This window comes from Microcaecilia unicolor, chromosome 5, assembly GCF_901765095.1.
Source record: "Microcaecilia unicolor chromosome 5, aMicUni1.1, whole genome shotgun sequence".
Lineage (NCBI taxonomy): Eukaryota > Metazoa > Chordata > Amphibia > Gymnophiona > Siphonopidae > Microcaecilia > Microcaecilia unicolor.
Window position 1 is genome coordinate 88,159,289 of NC_044035.1, and position 23,960 is coordinate 88,183,248.

A 23,960-nucleotide genomic window follows, 5' to 3' on the forward strand; every position below is an offset into this window, starting at 1 on the left:
GGTAAGGTCTCAGACCCAAAATGGATGCGCATCAATTTTAATTTTGTCGCATGTCCATTTTCAGTCAAAATTCAAAAAAAGGCATTTTTACAGGTGCACTGAAAAGTGGATCTGGGCACATACGAAACATGCACTTACACTACCGCAGGCCATTTTCAGTACACCTTAGAAAAAAGGACCCTTAAGTGAATTGCTCAGGATCACAAACAGCAACAGTGGGTTTATTAGTTTCAAAGTATCTTATCATCCTTTTACTACTACTACTACTACTACTTAACATTTCTAGAGCGCTACTAGGGTTACGCAGCGCTGTACAATTTAACAAAGAGAGACAGTCCCTGCTCAAAGAGCTTACAATCTAATAGACAAGTGAACGGTCGGTCCGATAGGGGCAGTCACATTGGGGCAGTCTGGATTCACTGAACGGTAAGGGTTAGGTGCCGAACGCAGCATTGAAGAGGTGGGCTTTAAGCAAAGACTTAAAGACGGGCAGGGAGGGGGCTGGGCGTAAGGGCTCAGGAAGGTTGTTCCAAGCATAGGGTGAGGCGAGGTAGAATGAGCGGAGCCTGGAGTTGGCGGTGGTGGAGAAGGGTACTGAGAGGAGGGATTTATCCTGTGAACGGAGGTTACGGGCGGGAATGTAAGGGGAGATGAGGGTAGAAAGATAGTGAGGGGCAGCAGACTGAGTGCATTTTAACTTCAAAAGTCTTGTATTCCTGAAGTGTTTTACATTTTCCTCTTAGTATTCTGACCATTAGGTTATTGACGCAGCAATGCTCTGTCTTGAATATTCTTGTCCCACAGAGGTTTCACCATGGTTTTGGCATATGATCTTATGTCTGCGTGAATCAATTATTGTCTTTAACATCTAGCCTGTCTCCCCAACTACCACCCTTCTTCACACTTTCTGCATTGGATAATCACTTTATTTCTCTGTGATTATAAAAATCATTTGAAGCAGCAAAATATTGGCAATTGCTTCATTAAAAGTCCTCCCTCTCCCTCTCCATGATTTAGCAGTTTAGTCCAGAGCAAGACAAGTAAAAAAACTGAAACGGTATCACAATTTGCAAGGCTATAACAAACTGGAAACAGTGTTCTGGTTATCAATTATGTCTTGGCTGGATTTATTTTATTTTATTTTTTTGGTAATGTGGATTTTTCTTAAGTGATGTTGAGCTGATTATTGATTCAGAATCCTGCAGCTAAGACTTTTGGAACATTTCGGAGTACGGACCATATTTCATCAGTCCTTAAGAAATTGCACTAGTTTTCTGGCATCAGTTCAAACTTTGGTAAGAAAGCAAATAAGGATAGGGGTCAATAGTACTCAACAAAATGGTTTTCTTTCTGTTTGCAAAGTACACGGGCATATTTTATCCATAGTTTCTACAGGTTTTGTGATACCGTTCAGTAAAGACACACCAGTGCCTAGCTGGCTTATTTTCGGAAGTGATCGCCGGCCATCCTCCGACATAAATCGGGAGATGGCCAGCGATCTCTCAAAAGTGGCGAAATTGGTATAATCAAAAGCTGCTTTTTTGACACCATCGCCGCTTTCCCGTCGGCGAGCCAGTGAAAGTTCAAGGGGGCATGTCGGCGTCATAGCGAAGGCAGGACATGGGCGGGCATGGCCGTGGCTACCAGATGGCCAGCTGCAGCGCATAATGGAAAAAACAAAAGCAGCATTAATCAGTATTTCGCCGGTTTTACTTGGTCCTTTTATTTTCACGACCAAGCCTCAAAAAGGTGCCCCAACTCACCAGATGACCACCATACTCCCCCAGTGGTCACCCAACCCCCTCCCACACTAAAAAAATAACAATAAAAACCTTTTTTGCCAGCCTGTATGCTAGCCTCAAATGTCATGCCCAGCTCCCTGACAGCAGTATGCAAGTCCCTGGAACAGTTTTTGTTGGTTGCAGTGGACTTCAGGCAGGCGGACCCAGGCCCATCCCCCCTACCTGTTACACTTGTGGTGGTAAGTGTTGAGCCCTCCACCCCCCCCCCAAAAAAAACCCACTGTACCCACATGTAGGTGCCCCCCATCACCCATAAGGGTTATGGTAATGGTGTAGAGTTGTGGGGAGTGGGTTTGGGGGGGATTTGGGTGTCTCAGCACCCAAGGTAAGGGAGCTATGCACCTGGGAGCTATTTGTGTATTTTTAAAAAATTTTTAGAAGTGCCCCCTAGGGTGCCCGGTTGGTGTCCTGGCATGTCAGGGGGACCAGTGCATTACAAATGCTGGCTCTTCCCACGAGCAAATGCCTTGGATTTAGCCGGGGGTCAGATGGCCGCTTTTAGTTTCCATTATCGCTGAAAAACAAAACCGGCCATCTCAAACCCGGTGAACTCTGGCATTTGGCTGGTCCGAACCATATTATAGAAAGAAAAGATGGCCAGCCATCTTTTTCGATAATACAGCTCGGGCCAGCTGTTTGCGGCGCTGCCAAAATAGATCACCGGCAATCTATTTCGCCGGCACTGTTCGATTATTCCCCTCTATGTGTCTTTATAAAATATCCCAAATAGACATCTACATGGCCTTCTATCATTTTCGTCGAGAAGGGTGACGAAAATGATAAAAGGGATGGAATGACTTCCCTATGAGGAAAGGCTAAGACGGTTAGAGCTCTTCAGCTTGGAGAAAAGGCGGCTGAGGGGGTGATATGATAGAAGTCTACAAGATAATGAGCGGAGTAGAGCGGACAGATGTGAAGCGTTTGTTTACACTTTCAAAAAATAATAGAACCAGGGGACACAAGATGAAGCTAGAATATGGTAGATTTAAAACTAATAGGAGAAAGTTTTTCTTTACTCAGTGTGTAGTTGGACTCTGTGACTCGTTACCGGAGAATATAGTGACAGCAGCTGGCCTTACGGAGTTTAAGGGGGGTTTGGACGGATTCCTGAAGGAAAACTTCATTGAACACTATTAAATATATATTTTTTTTTGGGGGGGGGGGAGGGATTGCCGGGTTCTTGAAGCCTGCATTGTCTGCTGTCGGAGACAGGATGCTGAGCTTGATGGACCATTGGTCTTTTCCCAGTATGGCGGTGCTTATGTGCTCATGACTATTACCCCACAGATCTAAGTGGGTTACAACTTATAAGAAGCCAGTTTCATTTAAGTGGGATGGAAAACAATAAATTAATAGTTTTAACGATCAGAATGAGATACATATTTCTGGAACAGAAGAGTTTTCATTTTTTTTTCCTGAAAGCAAAATAGGATTGAGAGAATTGAAAAGTAGTAGCGATATTATTCCATTCCCTTGCTGCTTGAAAGGCCAAACATAATTTGAATAGATGTAATCTCTTTTTCCCTTTAGCTGTGGAAAAGAGTAGCCTACTGTACAAGTGTGTTTTGTTCTCATTGCAATGGTAACTATAAAATGTGAATTTAAATAATCCAGTGCCAAACCATGCAGAGGCTTAAAGAGAAAACAAGCTAACTTAAAATGTATTCTGGCTTCAATGGGTAGCCAGTGTCATTTCAAATAGCTAGGAGAAATACTATCAAATTTAGACTGTCCAAAAATTAAAAGTCCCTCATGAACAGTATATAAATCTTAGGTGTGTGCATGTGTGCGTGGGTGTTTATGTAAGTATCTGTGTGTAACATATGTTTCGGGATGTAAGTGAGAGGATATGAGCAGACTAAGTGACCTTTTATAGGAAAGCCATAGGGATTTTTGGTAGGGTTCATTATCTGAAAATATTGACCCAGTATTTCTGGTTCTAAAGCTCACCTAACATATTTATATGCATGTTCGAACATAAATGTTCCATCTATGGAGGAAGGCATCCAGTTTTCTTTTGCATTTCTAGGAGAGGCAGAGTTAGTGAATGCAGGCCTTTGCACCTGGAGAGTGTTTTGCAAGACTCTGTCGCCAGTCGTGGCTAAATGGTTAGTAGATTACCCTAATAAAGATGATGGAAGATAGTTATTGAAAGGTTTTAGGGATGTTGTATTATTGTATTATACCTTTTTCTGGTCCTTTGTTAATGCATAAATCTCGCAATTCATCTATTTTCACTCATGAAGATGTAATAGTTGAAAAACTGTGCAAAGAATTGGAGCTATATAGAACTGCAGGGACCATTTTTTCAATTTCCTTTTTATAATTTAGTATTATTGCCTTTGTGAATTATACCTAACAGTGGCATTCCTAGGGGGGCGGACACCCGGGGTGGCGCCCCCCCCCCCCGATGCAGCGCGGACCCCCCCAGTGAAAGACCCCCCCATGAAAGAGCCCCCCCAGGGTGCATGCCGCTGGGGGGGGGGGGTGCCGCAGTGCACACCTGCTGCGAGTTTACTAACTTTGCTCGTTCGCTGCAGCTCCCTCTGCCCTGGAACAGGAAGTAACCAGAGGGAGCTGCAGCGAACGAGAGAAGTTAGCGAACTCTCGCAGCAGCCACGCGCCGCGGCACCCCCCAGGGGCCACTGATACCTAAGAAAGAAATGGGTAAATATTGTCATATTCATAACATGTCTTATCCCATTGATGCAGGGGTTAATGCTGTCATTGATCAGAATGATTGCAGTGTGCATTATACTTCTTTAGACCAAGCGGTTACTTTGTTTCAGGGTTGTGGAAAATTGTCAGTTAGTGCTGTGCCGCATATAAATCATTTGTGTGCTAGCGAATGTGTTGTATTTTGAGATACATTTTTCTGTAGTTTTAATTCTAGCTCTGCAGATGAGTGGTGTGGATCTGTGGCCACTCTTTTTTTTTGGGTGCAGAAAAGTTCAAAGAAGTCATGTGTTAGAATCCACCTCAGTTTGATTGCTGCTGGATTTTGGATTTATTGGTTGGGTGTGAGGGGCATGGTTTGGGATCAGTTAGGAACATAAGTGTTGGCATACTGGGACAGGCCACTACTACTACCACTACTACTTATCATTTTTATAGCTCTACTAGACATACGCATGAATATGAAGAGACAGTCCCTGCTCGACAGAGTTTACAATCTAATCAGGACAAATAAGGGACTGACTAAGGAGGAAGGTGAACTCAGATACATAAATTGCTAATTCTTCTGAGTGGCTTGATTGTGCATCATGAGCTAATAACAGTGGATTGTCCAGGTCTGTCTCTTCTGATAAAGTCCAACTATTTGACATTGGTTTGGACATTTTCTTGAGTGACTTTCAAGATGTATTCGAGATTGGTGGCCTGAGCTTCAAGGCCCCAGCTAAGTGGGAGAGCTGAAGACAAACAGGTTGCTGTCTTCCCTTTGGAAGTTTGAAGGGGATCTTGGCGAATTCCAGCTGAAAGAATATTATCAAGTTGACAAGTTTGGTACATGAAAAAATTAAGTTCTGTAATGGTACTATTGGAGAAGGATATGTCATGTTATATAATGGTGTGGGCTGTTGACCCAATCAACCTAGTATTGCTGCAGAAGTTCAGGCTGCCATGGTGACTAATGGTGGTGAATGGACAGACAGACTAGGATGTTACTGTCTAATCTATGGATGGAATCGATGTATGAGTTTAATGGGCTTAAAAGGGTAAACTCCATTTGTTATGTTATATGTCTATAATGTTTGATGATATAACCTTTCGGGTTGATATTCAAAGTGATTTAGCAGACCAGAAATGGCTCCTTTCTGGTTAAGTCACTTGTTAAATGCTATATTCAGCAGCACTTAACCAGTTAATACTGCTGAATATCATCACAGACTGCTAAACTCAAATCTAGCTATTTTTTTGGGCAGTCTGTGGTTAAGAGCCAATATTCAGTACTTAACTGTCTAAGGGCCCTGTTTACTAATGTGCGCTAACATTTTTAGTGTGTGCTAATGCTAGGGATACCCATATATTCCTGTGGGTGTCTAGCATTAGCGCGTTCTAATTTTTAGCCCACACTAAAAATGTTAGTGCGTCTATAGCGTGGCTTAGTAATCAGGGCCCTTAGTTTAGTGGTTAAAGTGGACCACATAAAAGTCAGTTCTATATTTAAGCAGTGTCACTTATGCATTAAGGGCTAGGTTCTATATATGGTACCTAAATAAATTGGTGCCAAAAATACCTGCTTAAATGGTATTGCATAAGCCGTGCCTACAGTTCAGAACGGTTGGTAGAATAAATGCTTAAACGGAGAGGTCACATGTAAATTTAGGCGTGGTCATTTGCACCAACAAAAACATGTGCAAACGCCCGTGCCTAAACTTTCACATTCTGTAATTACATGTGTAACTCAAAACCACACCCCGTTCCACTGTGAAACACCCATGGCCCTCCCATTTCCATGCCTTCGTTTTTGGGAACTTGTCTACATTTTAGGTGTGGATCTTGCACCTAGATTTATGCATGTTAGTCCCAATTACATCTAATTAGTTCCACTAATTGCTTGTAACCATCACAAGCCTTTTTCTTGTATACATATTTTGTGTTTATATATTCTGCCATATATGAGAAAAGTGCAGAATTCTAAACTCACTTCATTTACCTTTTTTATTACAGTGTTCCAACGTTCCAGAGCCTTCCTGAAGAGATACTTAGTAAGCTTGCTGATGTTCTAGAAGAGGTGAGTGCTTCCTGCTGTAAATCTTTCAGTTATGATTTGGTAGATATGCTATAAACAATATGGATTTTTTAAAGCAAAATTAAGGGGTACCACAGATTAATAAAAGGGGAGCTTTTACTAATCTGTGGTTTAAAAAAAAGTGGCTTTAGCATGCTCATACGCAGGTTTTTCACGCACGCTAAACCCATTTTTACCGCAGCAGTAAAATGGCCAATTTTTCCAATGTTTGCATTAATGTCCATGCACTAATTTTAAACAATATAAAACATGTGGAAATCAAAATGCCAAAATATTTTGCTAGAAATGGCCAAATGGAAGGGATCCCTTCACTGCAAGTGAAATGATCTATGAACAAATAAATCCTCAACTGTCCAGGGGCAGTTCAGAAACAACCTTTAAATCCCCTCCATCACTGGTTTGTGCTCCAGTAAAAAGAGACAGCAGAAAACAACTCCAAACTGTAGAAAAAACTGCTGTTCCAAGAAATCCGGAGAAAGTATACACAAATTTGCAGTGATTTAATCCACCCCGTGGACCAGAAAACATTTAAAGGCTGACAAAATAATAAATAAAAAAGTAAGCCACAAAGCCAGAAAAAAACTGTGCACAGCATGGAAAATGGACACTTATCTGTATACAGAGCTTCACACTGAAATAAAGCGCAATCTTCTCCCCAAGTGTTTCAATCTCTATTTTCATATTCTCCACATGCCGGCACACCATTAGCACATGGCCATTAAAAAAATTAGCATGGAAGTAATTACTAATACCTATTTTGTATGCCATAAGGGCTCACATAGTAATCCTGTGCTAATCCATTTGTTGGCTGACAGGGCGTTTGCCGTAACCATCAAAGATTCTTGAGCTTTTAGAACATCAAGTGAGCTTTGTGGTTCATGTAGGTACTTCGGAATACTCTTGGATTCTGCAAATATCTCGGGTAATGTGGATGGGATTTATAGCCTTGCAGATGCTCTGGGTGGCAAGATCATATTTTGATACTGATACTTTGTATATTTTTTTACATTCTTTTGTTATATCTAAATTGGATTATGGAAACTTAGGGGCCCTTTTACTAAGGCACATATGCGCCTACATGTGTCCAACTTGTGTCAAATTAGAACTACCATCTGGCTATCGTGTGCCCTGGGCGGTAATTCTATTTTTGACTTGCGCACCAAATGCGTGGAAGAAAACATTTTCTATTTTCTACCACATGTCACTAACCGAGTGGTAATTGGCAATGTGCATGCACTAATGATTATCGCCTGGTTAACACGTGAGACCTTACTGCTATGTCAATGGGTGGCGGTAAGGTCTCAGGCCCAAAATGGATGCGTGCTTATTTTAATTTTGCTGCACATCCATTTTCATCCACAAAAACCCCACCTTTTTTTTTGCAGGCATGCTGAAAAATGGATCTGTGTGTGTCCAATACACACACACCTACACCAGTGCAGGTCATTTTTCGGTGCACCTTAGTAAAAGGGCCCCTTAGTTTATTTGGGATTGCCTGGGTACCTGTGTAAGAAGTTAAGGACATTAAAAAATGCATCTATTTCACTTTTAGAGGGGACTGAGATCAGGGAGCATGTCACTCCATTGTATTTGCAATGCCATTGGTTGTCTTTGGAATACAGTCTTGTATAAGACTTTTATTATTGTACATAAGGTTCTAAATGAGGGTAATCTATCTTATTTGATACCAATGATTAATAAATATGTGCCAAGGAAGATTTTGAGATTGGGATCCTCCTCTTTGTTGGCTCTCCCTAGTGTTACAAATCCTCGCCTTATTGTTGTGAGGGATATTAGCTATTTCTGGCATGGTCCCATGTTATGGAATCAACTCCGTTTGCAGTTGAGAGAGGAAGAAATGCTTTGATGATTTAAAGTATAGTTAAAAACTTTTTTTTTGGAAGGCTTTGGATTATCTCGAGGTGGATGCCTAGGGAATCTGCAGTTTTTTGGCTGCATGGTCTGTGTTTGATTATATATTTTATTGTATTTCAACGTATTTTAAGGGGTATGTTGGGTAAGTCTTGGATGAATGTGCCTTTCCAGTTTTATTGGCGTTCCTTTCTTTTAATTTATATTGTAAACCACTTTGATTGTTTAGAAAGGTGATATATTAAGATTTCTTAATCTAAACTTTTGAACTATTAATGTAACTGGGTTAACTGATTAGCACAAGGACACCCACTCTCTGCCCCTGAGGAAATATTTTTTCACTTTACGAATAGTTAAGATCTGGAACTCTATGGTTAGCGTATCTGGGTTAAAAAATATTTGGACAAGTTCCTGGAGCAAAAATCCATAGTCTGTTATTGAGACAGACACAGTGAAGCCACTGCTTGCCCTGGGATTGGTAGTATGGAATGTTGCTACTATTTGGGTTTCTGCCAGGTACTTGTGACCTGGATTGGCCACTGTTGGAAAAAGGATACTAGGCTAGATGGATCATTGGTCTGACTCAGTATGGCTTTTCTTATGTCCTTATGTATGTTATCAACAATTAAAGCAAAAAATGTGAAGGTAAATCCTTCCAAATACTTCTGTTCAAACAACAATACAAATTGATGGAAAGAAACAGTCAAAAATCAACTGGCAATTCAACTGACCGTATTCCAAATTTATAAATACGAGAGGTGACGCCTCACGAAGCCCCCGGCTACACAATTTGAAAGCTCACAGGGGCTGGACTGCTTCATCATCGGCAACCACCTCTACAAATTTTTCTCTTATTGCTTTTCCTTTACTTAGAAATTTCATTATACATAGCACTTAGCTTAAATTCCATCTGGACTCCCAAGACGCTATAAATGACCATGACCAACGGTGGCCAGCGTTTCGTTGCCTGCCTCAGGGTCACATGGTCTGCGTCGATCTTAATTCTAAAAAACCTCAGCTTCAGCGGGCCAGTAAAAGGAAAAAATGGCCTCTATAGCTTAAATACTGGGTTACGTCAGACGCCAGGGTATGACCTGACCAATCGGCTTGTAGACAATCAAAACATGCTGAAGTAATTAGTAATCATTTTCAATGGCACTTATCCAAATAGCAGGTACTGCTATCCAGGAATATCGAGCCATTTAGTTTTGCATCGCTGCAGCCCGGAATATCACACAGGTAAAGTTATGCAAAAATAGCAGGTCTCAAGTCAGGCCTACTATCTTTTGACTAACCAGGCAGCAATATAAATAAATTGTTTGCCACCTCTCAATGCATGTAAAAAATGTGTGCACCCCCATCCACAAACCCATTCCTTATTTTGGAATAAATGTTGTTTTCCAGTGGTCCCTCTTCACACATGACCCACTAGGCATGAAAAAGTCTTGTATGCCCTTTAAGGGTCAATCCCTAGGCAGCTATTTAAAGAGCCTTCTCAAGGTGAAAGGAGTACTATACAAGATCTAATGTTAACAATTGATGACAATGTTACTAGCCTCTTAGTAAGGATAAATCTAGAATCTAATGATCACTAAATTGTAAGATTTGATATTAAATTCTAGTCTGAACTGAACCAAGCTTTGACAACAGTCATAGATTTCAGAAAGGTTGACTTCAGTATGATGAGCGATCATGATAAGAAAGCCTTATTGGGAAGTTGAACTGAAAATATGGAGGAACTTTGACCAATTTTAAGGCAGCATTGAAAGGGCAACAAAATCCTTTGTTATATGTTCATATAGGCTTCTATGACTGGTGTCATGGTTTTTGCCGCTGCCCAGGTGGTGCTATGTCCAAGTTTGTTTGACCAATGTTTCAGCTTTCTTGCTGTGGCTCTCTTCAGGTTAGTGCTGTACCTATGATTGAGCAAGGTGTTCTGCAAAAAGATTGTTCGCTTTATAAATTACAATGCAGGAAAATGCTATGCCATATGATTGATGACATATGTATTTATTTAGTGCCTAATTAAGCATCTACTTGTCTATGTGGTAAAGGCAGTTAGCTTAGCGGGGTTTAAAAAGGGTCTGGACAGCTTCCTAAAGGGAAAGTACATAACCCATTATTAAATTGACTTGGGAAAAATCCACTACTTATTTCTAGGTAAGCAGCATAAAATATATTGAGTTTTCTAGGATCTTGCCAGGTATTTGTGACCTGGATTGGCCACTGTTGGAAACAGGATACTGGGCTTGATGGACCTTTGGTCTGTCCCAATGTGGCAATACTTATGTACTTATTATATGACTATGGACTTACTTATTCTTCAGTATGTACATAATGTGGCAAAGGAGTCCTTTTACTAAAGGGTTGCTGCATGGTAACCCGGAACTACCACTGGCTAAATGCGGCTGCTGGTGGTAGTTCTGCATCAAGTGTGCACCATTTCCATTGCTATGGAAAATAATTCCATAATTTCTAGTGTGGTGCTAACCTGGCAGTAATCAGTGCTGCCTGGTTACCACCGGGCTACCGCAGGAGCCCTTACCGCCACCTCAGTGGGTGGCAGTAAGAGCTCCCCCCACATGGCCACATGGTAAGAATAATCTTACCGCATAGCCATGTCTTTTTAGGAGCTTTTTACCCACTGCAATAAAATGGACCCTGGCACGTGGCAAAAACAGCCCCTGCCACTACCGCAGGGCCCTTTTTACCACAGCTTGGCAAAAGGACCCCATAGAGAGGAACACATGTTAGAAAGGCTAACTTTACTCCAAGAGAGGTTATCTTATCAGAAAGGAGATTATCAAACATTTGAAAGTCATGTGTAGGCTGGACTCCACCAAGGTCACTGCTTACTACAAGCAAAAGTATGACATGTTATGGGGCTTATTTTCAAAGGAGAAAAACATCTCAAAAACAGCAGAAAATGGCATTTGGACATTTTTGGAACTCTCTCAGCTAGAGCAGAAAAATGTGGAATTTTATATATGGTTTAAAGAGACAGGGTTTCTGAGAATTAGGCCACAGAAACCTGAATCTCACCCCAAAAATACGGCAGGAGTTCCTATTCTATATCCCAGCTAACACCCCCACCCCCCCCAAAAAAAAAAAAACCCTGAGATTGAACATGGTAAGGGATCCATACAGGGAATACAAGTCATCATCTAGAGAAGAAAAAACAAACCACCAAATAAGGAGAAACCAGAAGCAGACAAATGCCATAATGCTCTAAGAACTAAAAATTCCCCTGGGAGTTTGCTTCATGGAGCTCATCTAAGGTGCACGACTTGCTCCTTGCATGTACTCCTTTGGCATGCACCTGTGGTGCAATCCATCAAGGCCCAAAATGCTGCTAGTATCTCAAACTTACAGTCACTTTTTCTGGGGGTGACCACATGACATAACTGTCACATAATTGGTGCAACATTCAGACAGCAGTGTTCAGTGAAAGGAAAACCAACCTGTAGGTAAAAAGGACAGCAAGTGTCACATATGAAACCATATTCAAAAACAATAGTAAAAGCCTAGTGGAACATTGGAGAATATGCCCACCCAAGCCATCAAGTGAGTAACTATTTAGTTAACTAGCTTCATCATTTTGGAAATTGTCCTCATAAAGAAAAAAATATGTGACCTGCTGAGCGAAAAGGTATGTAACTTGTTTATACCACAAGATATCAACTGCATAATCCTGCAAAATTTCAGCCTCAGATATGGACTACTTTAACCCTAGAACGCATGACGTTAAAAATATACATATTAACGTCATGGGGGCCTTTTAGGCCCCCATGCACATAATGTAGAAAAACACACTTAAATAACTTTCACAAGTTTATTTCAAAATTGCTCAATAAAATATGAATAGTGGACAACATTTTAATTATAATTTTTCACAGAAAACACCAAAAAATCTTTTTTTTTCCCAAATTTCACGCAAAGACATGAAAACACACAAAAATGCATAGAAATCTATAGCAAATTAGCTGCAGCTACATTTTTATTCTAACTTTCTTTTCTATTATATTAGTCTTCCAAACAATTCTGACATGTTATTTTTTCAGAAGAGTGTTCTTTGCAAACAGTTTCCTTACAAGTGGAACAATATCGCTCAGTTTTCCTCTCTATGTTTCTTGGACACATGAAACAACGCTTTCGTTTTCTTTCTCCTGGCTCTGGAGTAATCTGAAACTGTACGCCACACCGTTTCATTGCTTCTTTAGTTTTCTTTGGCAAGCATTTCAAGTCGCTTCGCTCTATCATGTGAGGTATTACAAGTTCATGACAAAGGTCCTTCAAGAATAAGCGTCTCCTGTCCTTCCTCTGTGCATGAAATTCAGGATGAGTTTCTATATAAATAATGAATGAATTTAGGGCTGCTACATCAAGCATATTTGAAAATAGTACTACAGGCCATCGTTTTGTTTGCCTCTTACACGAATATTCTCCCACCATCTCATCCATTTTATCTACACCTCCTTTTGTTGCATTGTAATGCAGGATGATTTCTGGTTTCAATTTTTGGTTATTGCTGTCAACACTGCAATCGTGATGCATGGTACTGAGTAAAATTACAGATTTCTCCTTCTTTGCCTTGTAAGATACCAAAGTCGCTTTGTTATTGAATCCAAAGACACTCTCATAAAGTGCTCGCTGACGATTGTGTTTGAGTGCTGCTGGAATTTCTCGTCTGTTTTGCTTTATAGTACCAACAAGTGTAATAGCTTTTGCAAGCAGAAAATTGCCTAGTTCAACATTGGTGAAATAATTGTCCATGGTGATGTTTCTACCTGAATTGAATATTGGAACAGCAAGAGTTTTGACTATTTCAGACCCCAGATCCTTCTGTACTGGTGCACCAACCTCTTTGCCACAGTAGATTACGCCATTTATGCCATAATAATTTGCAGAATCACACATCCAGAAGATTTTTATACCGTACTTGGCTGGCTTGCTGGGCATGTATTGTATGAATTTGCAGCGTCCTCTGAACGGTACAAGTTGCTCATCTACAGTAACATTAGTACTAGGATTGTAAAGTTTTGTGCAATTTTTGATAAATATGTTCCAGATATAACTGATAGGGGCTAATTTGTCTGTTTCAAACCTCGCTGCACGAGTTCGCTTATCATCAAAGCGAATGATCCTTCTAATTTCCTCATATCTGCCCACTGACATTGTCGCCTTATAGTGTGGATCAGAAAGTGGGTCCAGAAATAATTCTCGTATTGGGACATCATACGATTTTTGACTCCCTGCCAGCAGGAAAAGTCCAATATATGCATAAAGTTCCTCTTTTGAGATATTTTTCCAGGACTTATTTTTTGCTGAAGCGATACGTCTTCCTTCTAGGTTTGAACATAATAGGACCTCTTCTGCAATATTGTCAGAAAAATAAGTACAGAATACATCTTTAGGGGTAAAGTAACTGGGACTTCCCACAGCTCCTTGAGCCTGTCTCACAATATTGTGTATTGGAGTACGTCCGACTAATGTAGGATTACTGTCCCAAAAAACATTTGTTTTGGATGTTCTACTTATCACTTCTTGAGGATCCACTAGATTCACTTCTTCATCATCAGAAGAATCACTGGATGAGGATGTTTGATTAGCTGGTGGCAGATATTCTTCATCAGACAAAGATAGTTCACTTTCATCATCGCTTTGAAACATAATCGCTTCAATCTCTTGGTCAGTCAGACACTTGGAGGAAGACTGTGCCATTGCTGACTAGATGTTAGAAAATGAAACAGATTTCCTCTCAACAGCTTATCTTATCACAGGTACTTCAGCAATTAGCTCACAGTGTATACTGTCCTCAGTGTTCAGAGGACCTGAGGTGATGTCATGGCCTTATCACTCCCTCCAAAAATCACATGACATCCTCACATGTTATTATCCACACCCTGGCCCCTCCACCAGCATTACTGAGTACAAATAAAGTAACTTGAGACACAAACACTTCTGAGAACATGATAAAAACAGCGGGGGCCTAAAAGGCCCCCAATTCGTACAGATGTAGTTTTCACCAAACAAGCATTGTTACACCATAATGCCTATGAAAAAAAATTATATGAACAACTGGATATTATCAACAATGACATACTTGAGGAATACCTTGAGTTTCAAAATTCTAACTAAAGTAATTTTGCAGATAATAGCAAAAATGTAAGCATGGGGGCCTAAAAGGCCCCCAATATGCGTTCTAGGGTTAAAATAGAAACATTTATTGATCTGTTTATTTCATTCATATTCCACATTATCTGAACATATCAGGTTCAATGTGGCTAATAACTTATTGTGATTAACAGTACAAAAAGTGATGCGGGATAATATACATTAAGTAGTAATAACAAAGTAAATGAGGATTGAGTAATTACAATATGTAATATGGAAATGAATGCTAGATGCAAAAAGCTAACAAATTATAGTCATCCATGTATAATAACAATTAGAATGGAACTGAGAAATTGAATAATTGTATAATTAGGGGTTTAAATTAATTATGATAATGTGAGAAATTGCTTTAACAGAGAGGCTTTAATATACATTGTTTTTGAAAAATGCATTTCAAAAATAGCAAACTTAAAACATTTGTATCTCTGTAATCCATAGTAAAATAATTGTATAGTCCCTTTCTGCTGATCCTATAATACATAAAACTTTCAAAAATGAAAGTTACCCACATTTACCCCCCAAACCTATATAGTTTTTGCCTTGCTTTTACTACCTGTTCACTCAGGTAGCAAACATATATTATCATGTTTCTAAAACATTATCACACATTTTCACAAATTTACTTTGTCCCACAGTTCATTCCATTTTTGATAATGAAGTGCATAACAGGGGCGTAGCCAGACACCCAATTTTGGATGGGCCTGGGCCCAAGATGGGTGGGCAGAAGAACCCCACCCCATCCCACAGGTGATTTGGTCTCTCCTTCTCTCACCTGCATGCCATATGGTCTCTCAAATATCCCCCCTCTCCTTCACACCTTTTAAATAGCAGATTTTCACCGGCAGTAAGTAGCAACTAATACACAGTACTCATCTTGGGCCCACATCCTTCCCACTGATGCAGCTTCCTGTTTCTGCATAGGCGGGAATAAGTCACAGGGGAAGGCTTTGGGGCCGGTGTGAGCAGTATGTATCATTTGCTGCTTCCTGCAGGCGAAGATCTGCTATTTATAAGGTATGCAGGAGCGACAGTTGTTGGGAGTTTTCAGCTTGGGAATCTCTGCCAGCCACATCATAGGTGTGCTGCTACTGGTGGGCCTGAGCTCAAAGTGAGCACACCCTTGGCTATGCCACTGGTGCATAATCTTAACTGCATAAAGCCTGTGAAAAAACTGTGTGCCAGTGATGCATGTGATGATATAAAAAATGCATCTGCTGTCTATGATACTCATTAAGAGCAAGTTGTGTCTGGTGTCTATAGAGTTTCAGTTGTCAGAAAGGGCATTTTCTTAGAAATGGCAGAAAATTATCTTGGGGGGGAGGGGATTAGGGTGTCATTCCTATGGTGCTGTGGCTTCTGCTGATTGAGAAAGAAATAACACATGGAGGAAGCACTGGAGTACCTTTGTCAGCCACTAGGGTTGCCAACTAGCTCCAGATTTGCTCGACAGTGTTGATCCAGTCCTGGGATTACCCAAATGCATGCATGCAGGCTATCTCGTAATTACTCCAAGGGTTGTCCACAATTTGAGCAGTCAAATCTGTATTACCTACTCTTAATTAGACTACTACTCTTTTCAAAATATTCATATATAACAATTCTTTATTATTACTCACAATCCATCTCTTATTCCTAAACAATCAATAACATTCATACAAATTACCCAATACCCCAAAACAGATCAAGACGGAAAATCTCATGACAAATTCACTTATCTCAAAGTCCACACTGTGAAACATACATCATGATAAAACATGCTTATCTCCACTGTCCATTCCGTGTGTCTTGTAAAGTCATGAGCAAACAACTTTTCCTTTACCAATTCAAACTCAGTCCTGTGATGAAATTCAAACTCATTCCAATGATGAAGGAAGGCGCACTCGTTGTCAAATGCCTTTTCTTTATTAACGGGTAAACAAACCCGAATTCTTCTTACAAACAAAATTTCAGTCTCTTGCCACCTCGGGTTTTGGATAACCCTCACTTTCTTTACAAACACAAATCCGGTCTCAACACTGGCCGTGTTTCAATCATCTTCTTCAGGAGACCTGCTTCAACAGCCTCATATCATAGTTTGGTACACCAAGAGAGCGCTCTATGGCTGATGTAACCAATCTGTTTTGGGGTATTGGGTAATTTGTATGAATGTTATTGATTGTTTAGGAATAAGAGATGGATTGTGAGTAATAATAAAGAATTGTTATATATGAATATTTTGAAAAGAGTAGTAGTCTAATTAAGAGTAGCAAATGCATGCAGGGAGAAAAAGGGACGGAGCATGCTTGTTGGGATCTTTTAAGGGAGGGAAGAGGGAGAATGATCACTGGGATCTGAAGGGAGGGAAAGGGGGTATTTCCTGAAGATTAGAAAAGTGGATGGAAGGGGGAGACTGCTTGATGTGGTCTTGGAGAGAGTGGTGTCTAATGTTGAAGTGAAAGAGATTGCTGGGTGTGCTAAAATGTAGTGTTTTATATTTCACAAACTCTCAATGAGGTTCAAAGTGGATTATAAATAACGTAAAAATTTACCAAACAATATAGCAAGAGAAATCACAATAAATATTTCTTAAACAAATATGTCTTCAAACATTTCTGAAAAGAGCAATAGGAATTCAGAGTTCTCAACTCCTTTGGGTACAGGTAAGCAGTGGTGGTCCCTAGGCAGAGGAGTAACGAGGTCAAGTTTATATGAATGGGAGATTAATTTGATTGCTATTGGTTTGTACAATCTGTGGATTAGTAGGTGAGAAAATACTGAGGCTATGATGCAATGGATTACAATCATCAACTTTTCTAATCACAAGACTATCAATTAAAGTAAGTAGTGCAGGCTTGTAAAAAGAAAGACCCAGTAGTGCAAAATATTCCTTAAAGTTGAAAAAAAATGACTTCATGGACAGAGATATTTGAGCATTCCAGAATCTTCACTGGTGAAACTAGCGGAAATGCATGTCTTAATGGGGGATTTGTATGAGAACTAGAGAACAATGTGATATCCACATTGTTTTGGATTTTAATAGATTGAATTGTTCTTTAATCATGATGTGAATGCAGCAAAACTACAATTGAGTAAAGAGAGGTCATGATGAATTTGGTCTTTATATGCCATCAGCTGAACATGATCTGTCAAAAAAATGTCCATTAATTCCTAATCATTGTATCAAAATTGCCAGCAGGCTCCAGAACAGATTGAATAAGATAGGAGATAGTATTGAGCCTTGTGGAAATAAGGAATGAGAATGGTCATTTAATATAGAGCTGAAGGACTTACCATATCTTTAAGAAACACAATGAATATGGAGACATGTTGAAAATAAGTTTGGGAAGCACTGCTTTACAATAAATGAGTTGCCCATTTGACTGGTTTGGGCATTGGGTTATCTGTTGTTGATTCAAGTACTATATGAGTGATCGAGAACAATGTGTTGTTGAGAGAGAAAACCTTTCTGAATGGCTTAGAATGTTGTGTAGTTTGCCTCAAAGGTTAGCCTTTATCTGCCACTATTTTAATATTTTTGTGTCCACTTTGTGCCCTTTTAAAGACAAGAGAGATATTGCCATTTTTGCATGGATGATATAATGTTTTTTCTTGCTGTGGAAGTGGATGTTGAAACTCTTGCACAAATGACAATGTTCATAAAGGAAGTATCAAATTGATTAAGTTAGAATAGGTTGTTACTAAGGGCCCCTTTTATTAAACTGCTGTAAAATTTGTAATTGCTGCATTTAGCACGGGAATATATTGTGCAGTAGCTGCAAATTTTCTGTGGCACCTAGTGGAGGTGGAACCAGCATTTTATAGTAGTGATCCCTCATTAAAGTGTCAATTAGCCCACGGTACCTGACCACAATTAACATGGGAACATTTAGTGCCTTCTAATGTTCCGCTGTTAACTGTATATTAGCCAGTTAGTGAACAGTAACTATCTAATTCTATATATAGCGCTCAAATTTTCATATGCAAATTTGGGCAAAACAGTGAGGCAAGATTTCCCATGGCTAAATCCATGGTTTTTTCACATTAATCCATGCCTATGTATATGCTCAGTAATTTTATTTTTAAATTTTTTGCCTGGCACCACGTAAGGCTCACCAGTCTAGAATTTCCCAGGTCACATGTAGAACTTGTTTTAAAAATTGTAATATTGTAAGTTATGCATATCCCTGCTATATATAAGCACCTACACTTAAGCCAGATCTATGGTTGGTGTAACTTCAGACATGTAAGTGTTAGGCACACCGATATTGGGTTATACTAATATTCTACTCAAATCTCCTGGATGCATGGTGCAGTTACAGTGCACCAAAATGGAGGTGCCCATTGGTTGAATTTATTTATTTCAAGGATTTATATCCCACTTTAAAATAAAAACGGGTTACAATAAGAACATAAGATCCATCTTTTTAATGAGGCATATCACATAGAACAAAAAATATAAATGCATGCATCTCCTTTACCTTTACACAGACCTATTTTTATAATATCTGTTTGTTCTAAACTTCTACTATGTTACTCAAAATTATGTAACAATATGTAATTATTTTTATAATCTCTGCTTGTTTTAAACTTCTACCATGTTACTCAAAACCTCTATATAACAATAAGTGATAATGTTCTAATCCATTACCACCAAAAACGATACATTGTAAGCCACATTGAGCCTGCAAAAAGGTGGGAAAATGTGGGATACAAATACAATAAATAAATAAACAAACAAACAAACATTAATATAAAACATCAGACATTAAATGGTATTCAAAACAATTTAACTGGGCTTGAGCCTCTCCTGCGCAGTTAAATTGCCTCTGGTCGCCTAACCAGAAATATTTGATGGCACTTAACTGGACAGTACTGCTGAATATCACCACAAACCACCCCTGCACTGTCTGGTTAATGCTGGGGTGATCTGTGACAGAGTTTAGCAGGAGCCAGTACTTAACCAGTTTGCAGCAATATTCACACTGCTAACTGGTTAAGCAAGCAGTTAAGGTTAGGAAGCAAAAGGCTGTCCTAACTTTAGCTTCAGAGTTATCCTGGCACCAGTCTGATCTCTGGCCAGTGCTAGTTACTGCACAGAATTTGCCAAATGGTTTCCTGGGTCCCTCTTGCTCCCCTGATCATGATCCCTCTCCCTCTTTCCCTCTATAAATCGTTGGCACCCCCACGACTCCCGTGAGGCTGCTGCTAGGGGTCTTGGTGGCCATATTGGAATAGGAATCACAAAGGGCAGAAGCAAGTCAGCTTTGTCCAGCCTCATGGACCCTGCTAGACCACCAGAGCCTTAAAAGGTAGGCCATGGAGTCTACAGAGGGATAAGAGATGTGGTAGGTATGAGGGGGCCCAGTTGCTACCCACTTGCATCAGAGAAGAAGGGAGGAGGCAGTGGCGTAGCCAAGGGTGTCTGGCAGGGATTCCCAAGCCCCACCAGCCTAAAATTCCTGTCCTTCCTGCATACCAGCCTTCCCTCTGATGTATTCCCGCCTATGTGGAAACAGGAAGTTGCATCAGAGGGAACGCTGTGGAGTCAACATGAGCAGTGTGCATTATTTGCTGCTTGCTGCCAGTGAAAATCTGCTATTTAAAAGGTATAGGGGAGGTGGATGTTTGAGAGACCATATGGCATGCAGGCAAGAGAGGGAGAGACCAAATCACTTGTGGGACAGGACGGAGTTCTTCTGCCCACCCATCTTGGGCCCAGGCCCACCCAAAATTGGGTGTCTGGCTACGCCCCTGGGAGGAGGGATTGTGATTGGGAGAGCAACGGGGATCAGAGATGGGCAGTGAACCTGTGTTCACTTATGTGAGTCCTGGCTAATATACTGCTTTAACTAACTAGTAGGACAAAGTGGTTTACATAATAAAATACAATATATAAAAGTGGGAAAGGAACACCAATAATAAATAGGAACAAACCAGTCATCAAGGGTCCTAAGATAGGGGGAAGGTGGGAGATAGAATTTCAAGACATTTGACCAGTAACCAGAAAACGCTAATTTGAAGTTTCAAAGGCCAGTTTAAAAAAATATATTTTCAACATAGTTTTAAACCTTACAAAAGAGGGTTTGGAGCAAAAACAGGGAGGCAGTGAATGCTACAGAAAGGGTGCCAAAAAGAAGATAGCCGAGTGACAGGTGGACTTCCAGTAAGCAATCTGAGGGTAATGAAGCACCAGTTGGTGGGAGTCAGAATGCAGGGATCTAGTGGGGATATAGGGTGAGATCAAGGCGGACAAATAAGGGCGAGTATTAACATAATAAGCATTGTGCGCTGGAGTTAAGACCTTAAACCTAATATGATAAAAGAATAGGAAGCCAGTGAAGTTGAGCCAATAAAGGTGAGACATGATCAAACTGTTAGTTATAATGGGCTATATATGATGCCTAAAAAATCTGCACAGAAAAAAATATGCCTTTATAGAATATGCCTAAATTTTGACATGGTTTATAGAATATACTGAATAGTCATCCATGCGACTAGATTTAGTCATGGGCATTTACACTAAGTAAAACTTGGAGTAACTGCCTGCAACTAAATTAGGCACAGACTGGGTTTATTGTACAATAATGTGCATAGATTTTAGTAACACCCATAGCCTGCCCATTCCACAACCATGGCCATGCCCCTTTTCCAGCTATGCATATTAGAATTTACACACATCACTTTACAGAATATGCTTAGACAATTGTGCACGTAAATTCTAATTAATGCCAATTAGTGTCAAGAATGGCTTTCTAATTGGCAATTATAGGTGCTGATTGGCTTGTTATCTAATTAAGTTGCACGCACAAATCTAGAATATGACTGGATTTGCGCATGCAACATAAAGTCACGGTATATAAAATCCAGGGGAATGCGTGCTCCCGTATTCTGGAGAGTCTAAATCCGTTTAAGTTGAGACTGGGGAAGGCTTGCAAAAATAACATTATAATAGTCAATACAGGAGATGACTATTATAAGAAGAGTGTGAACTAAAGTATGAAGGGCCTTAGAATCAAGATAAGAGCATAAAGAACAAATTTTACAAAGAGTATGGAATCCTATTTTCATGAGGTTAGAGATGTGAAATAGCAAAAGTACCACAGGATGTTTCAGCGCGCCCAATGGTACGCCATTTTTTGGTTTATACTAGGGTTGCCAACTGGATCCAGTTTTGCCTGACAAGGTTGATCCAGTCCTGGACTTACCCCAATGCATGCTGGGATTTGTAGCCTTGCTTTTCTTAGGGAATCTAATGGGGAATTCAGAACCACAAGTCCCTGCATGCAATGGAATGAGAACAGAACTGGATCAACCCTGTCAGCAAATCTGGATCCAGTTGGCAACCCTAGTTTGTACATTTCCAAAACAGCATAATTTTAAATGCTTCCCAGATTAGTAGAAATGTAGCTGCCTTTTGTAGCAAAGCCACTGAATGGCATAAAAAATTGACATAAGTGATAGTGCAGGGATGAAATTGCAGTCATCAATAGAGATGTTACCCTTTGGACTCATCAGTATGGCACAGTTGTTGCCCAAACAAGAGAATCTGACAGCATCTAGGAATAGCAAATATGTATTTTATCTTAGCTTGGGAAGACTGCCAATTTGAACAGTAAAATAGTGAAATGTTATCTCAATTTGCATGCTTCCAATTTCATTTTACATTTCATATGGTAAGGCCTTTCGGCAGTCTTCCTTGCTCCAAATATTACTTTTCAGAGTCCTCTTTCATACATGTTAAAATGCTGTGTTTGCCTAGAATTTTAATAAGTTAAAACAATTTTCATCCCTGTTTTTGCCTCAGAATTTCAACAAACCTTTTTCTAGGGTTTGTCATTTTTTTTTTCCTTGATACTCTATGAAGAGAGGGTTATCAGAGGTTTGTTTAAAACCTATATGAGCAGTTGAGGGATAGAGGGGGTCTTTTACTCAAGATTAGCTTGAGTTATCTGCAGTAGGGCCCATAGGAGCTAATCTTTTGTAAAAGACCCCCTGTGACTAAGATCATGTATAACATACAATACCCTGGTTTAGGACTGAGGTTCATCGCTGCCATAGTATTGCAAAGTTAACCCATTTGGAGACACTGCCTCTCTGTGGAGGTACAGGAGAAGGGCATAGTCTATGAATAAACTAAACTAAACTTCCAATCATGCATTTTTTAAACAACTGTTATGCCTTTTGTGCAGTCTTATCTGTACGCTTAGCTATTTGGGCACCGGCATTGAATATCATCTGCATAGCTACCGACTTATGATACAGACGTTCAAATACTTGAAAGGTATTAATCCGCAAAAAAATCTTTTCCGGAGATGGGAAGGCGGTAGAACGAGATGAAATGAGATTGAAGGGGGGCAGACTCAAAAAAGATGTCAGGAAGTATTTTTCACGGAGAGGGTGGTGGATGCTTGGAATGCCCTTCCGCGGGAGGTGGTGGAGATGAAAACGGTAACGGAATTCAAACATGCGTGGGATATGCATAAAGGAATCCTGTGCAGTAGGAATGGATCCTCAGAAGCTTAGCCAAAATTGGGTGGCGGAGCAGGTGGGGGAAGAGAGGTTGGTGGTTGGGAGGTGAGGATAGTGGAGGGCAGACTTATACGGTCTGTGCCAGAGCCAGTGATGGGAGGCGGGACTGGTGGTTGGGAGGCGGGAAATACTGCTGGGCAGACTTGTACGGTCTGTGCCCTGAAAAAGGCAGGTACAAATCAAGGTAAGGTATACACATATGAGTTTATCTTGTTGGGCAGACTGGATGGACCATGCAGGTCTTTTTCTGCCGTCATCTACTATGTTACTATGTTACTAACCAGATTATAATCGAAAGACAAAAACGCCTATATTGCGACCTAAATCGGGAGATAGGCGTTTATCTCCCAAAAACGAATAACGCGGTATAATCGAAAGCCGAACTTGGACGTTTTCAACTGCACTCCATTGCAGAAGCGTACAAAGTTGATGGGGGCGTGGTGAAGGCGGAACTGGGGCGTGGTTATCGGCCGATCAGAGATGGGCGCTTTTCGCCGATAATGGGAAAAAAATATGCGTTTTTAGTGAGAATTTAGGGCACTTTTCCTGGACCCTGGTTTTCCACGAATAAGGCCCCAAAAAGTGCCCTAAATGACCAGATAACCACTGGAGGGAATCGGGGATGACCTCCCCTGACTCCCCCAGTGGTCACAACCCCCCTCCCACCACAAAATATGCCGTTTCACAACTGTTTATTTTCACCCTCAAATGTCATACCCAACTCCCTGGCAGCAGTATGCAGGTCACTGGAGCAGTTATTAGGGGGTGCAGTGGACTTCAGGCAGGTGGACCCAGGCCCATCCCTCCCCTACCTGTTACAATTGTGCTGTTTAATGCTTATTAGTCGTCCA

General features: G+C 40.4%; 1 protein-coding gene across 2 annotated transcripts in view; it reads left to right on the forward strand.

Moving 5' to 3' along the window:
* Positions 1-23,960, forward strand: part of PRKG1 (protein kinase cGMP-dependent 1) — a 1,533,271-nt gene that overhangs the window by 1,224,100 nt on the left and 285,211 nt on the right. For both annotated transcript variants that reach the window (XM_030203098.1, XM_030203097.1), the window contains exon 5: positions 6,474-6,537. In XM_030203098.1, coding sequence (XP_030058958.1) covers positions 6,474-6,537 — 64 coding nt within the window. The remainder of the gene's footprint in view (positions 1-6,473; positions 6,538-23,960) is intronic.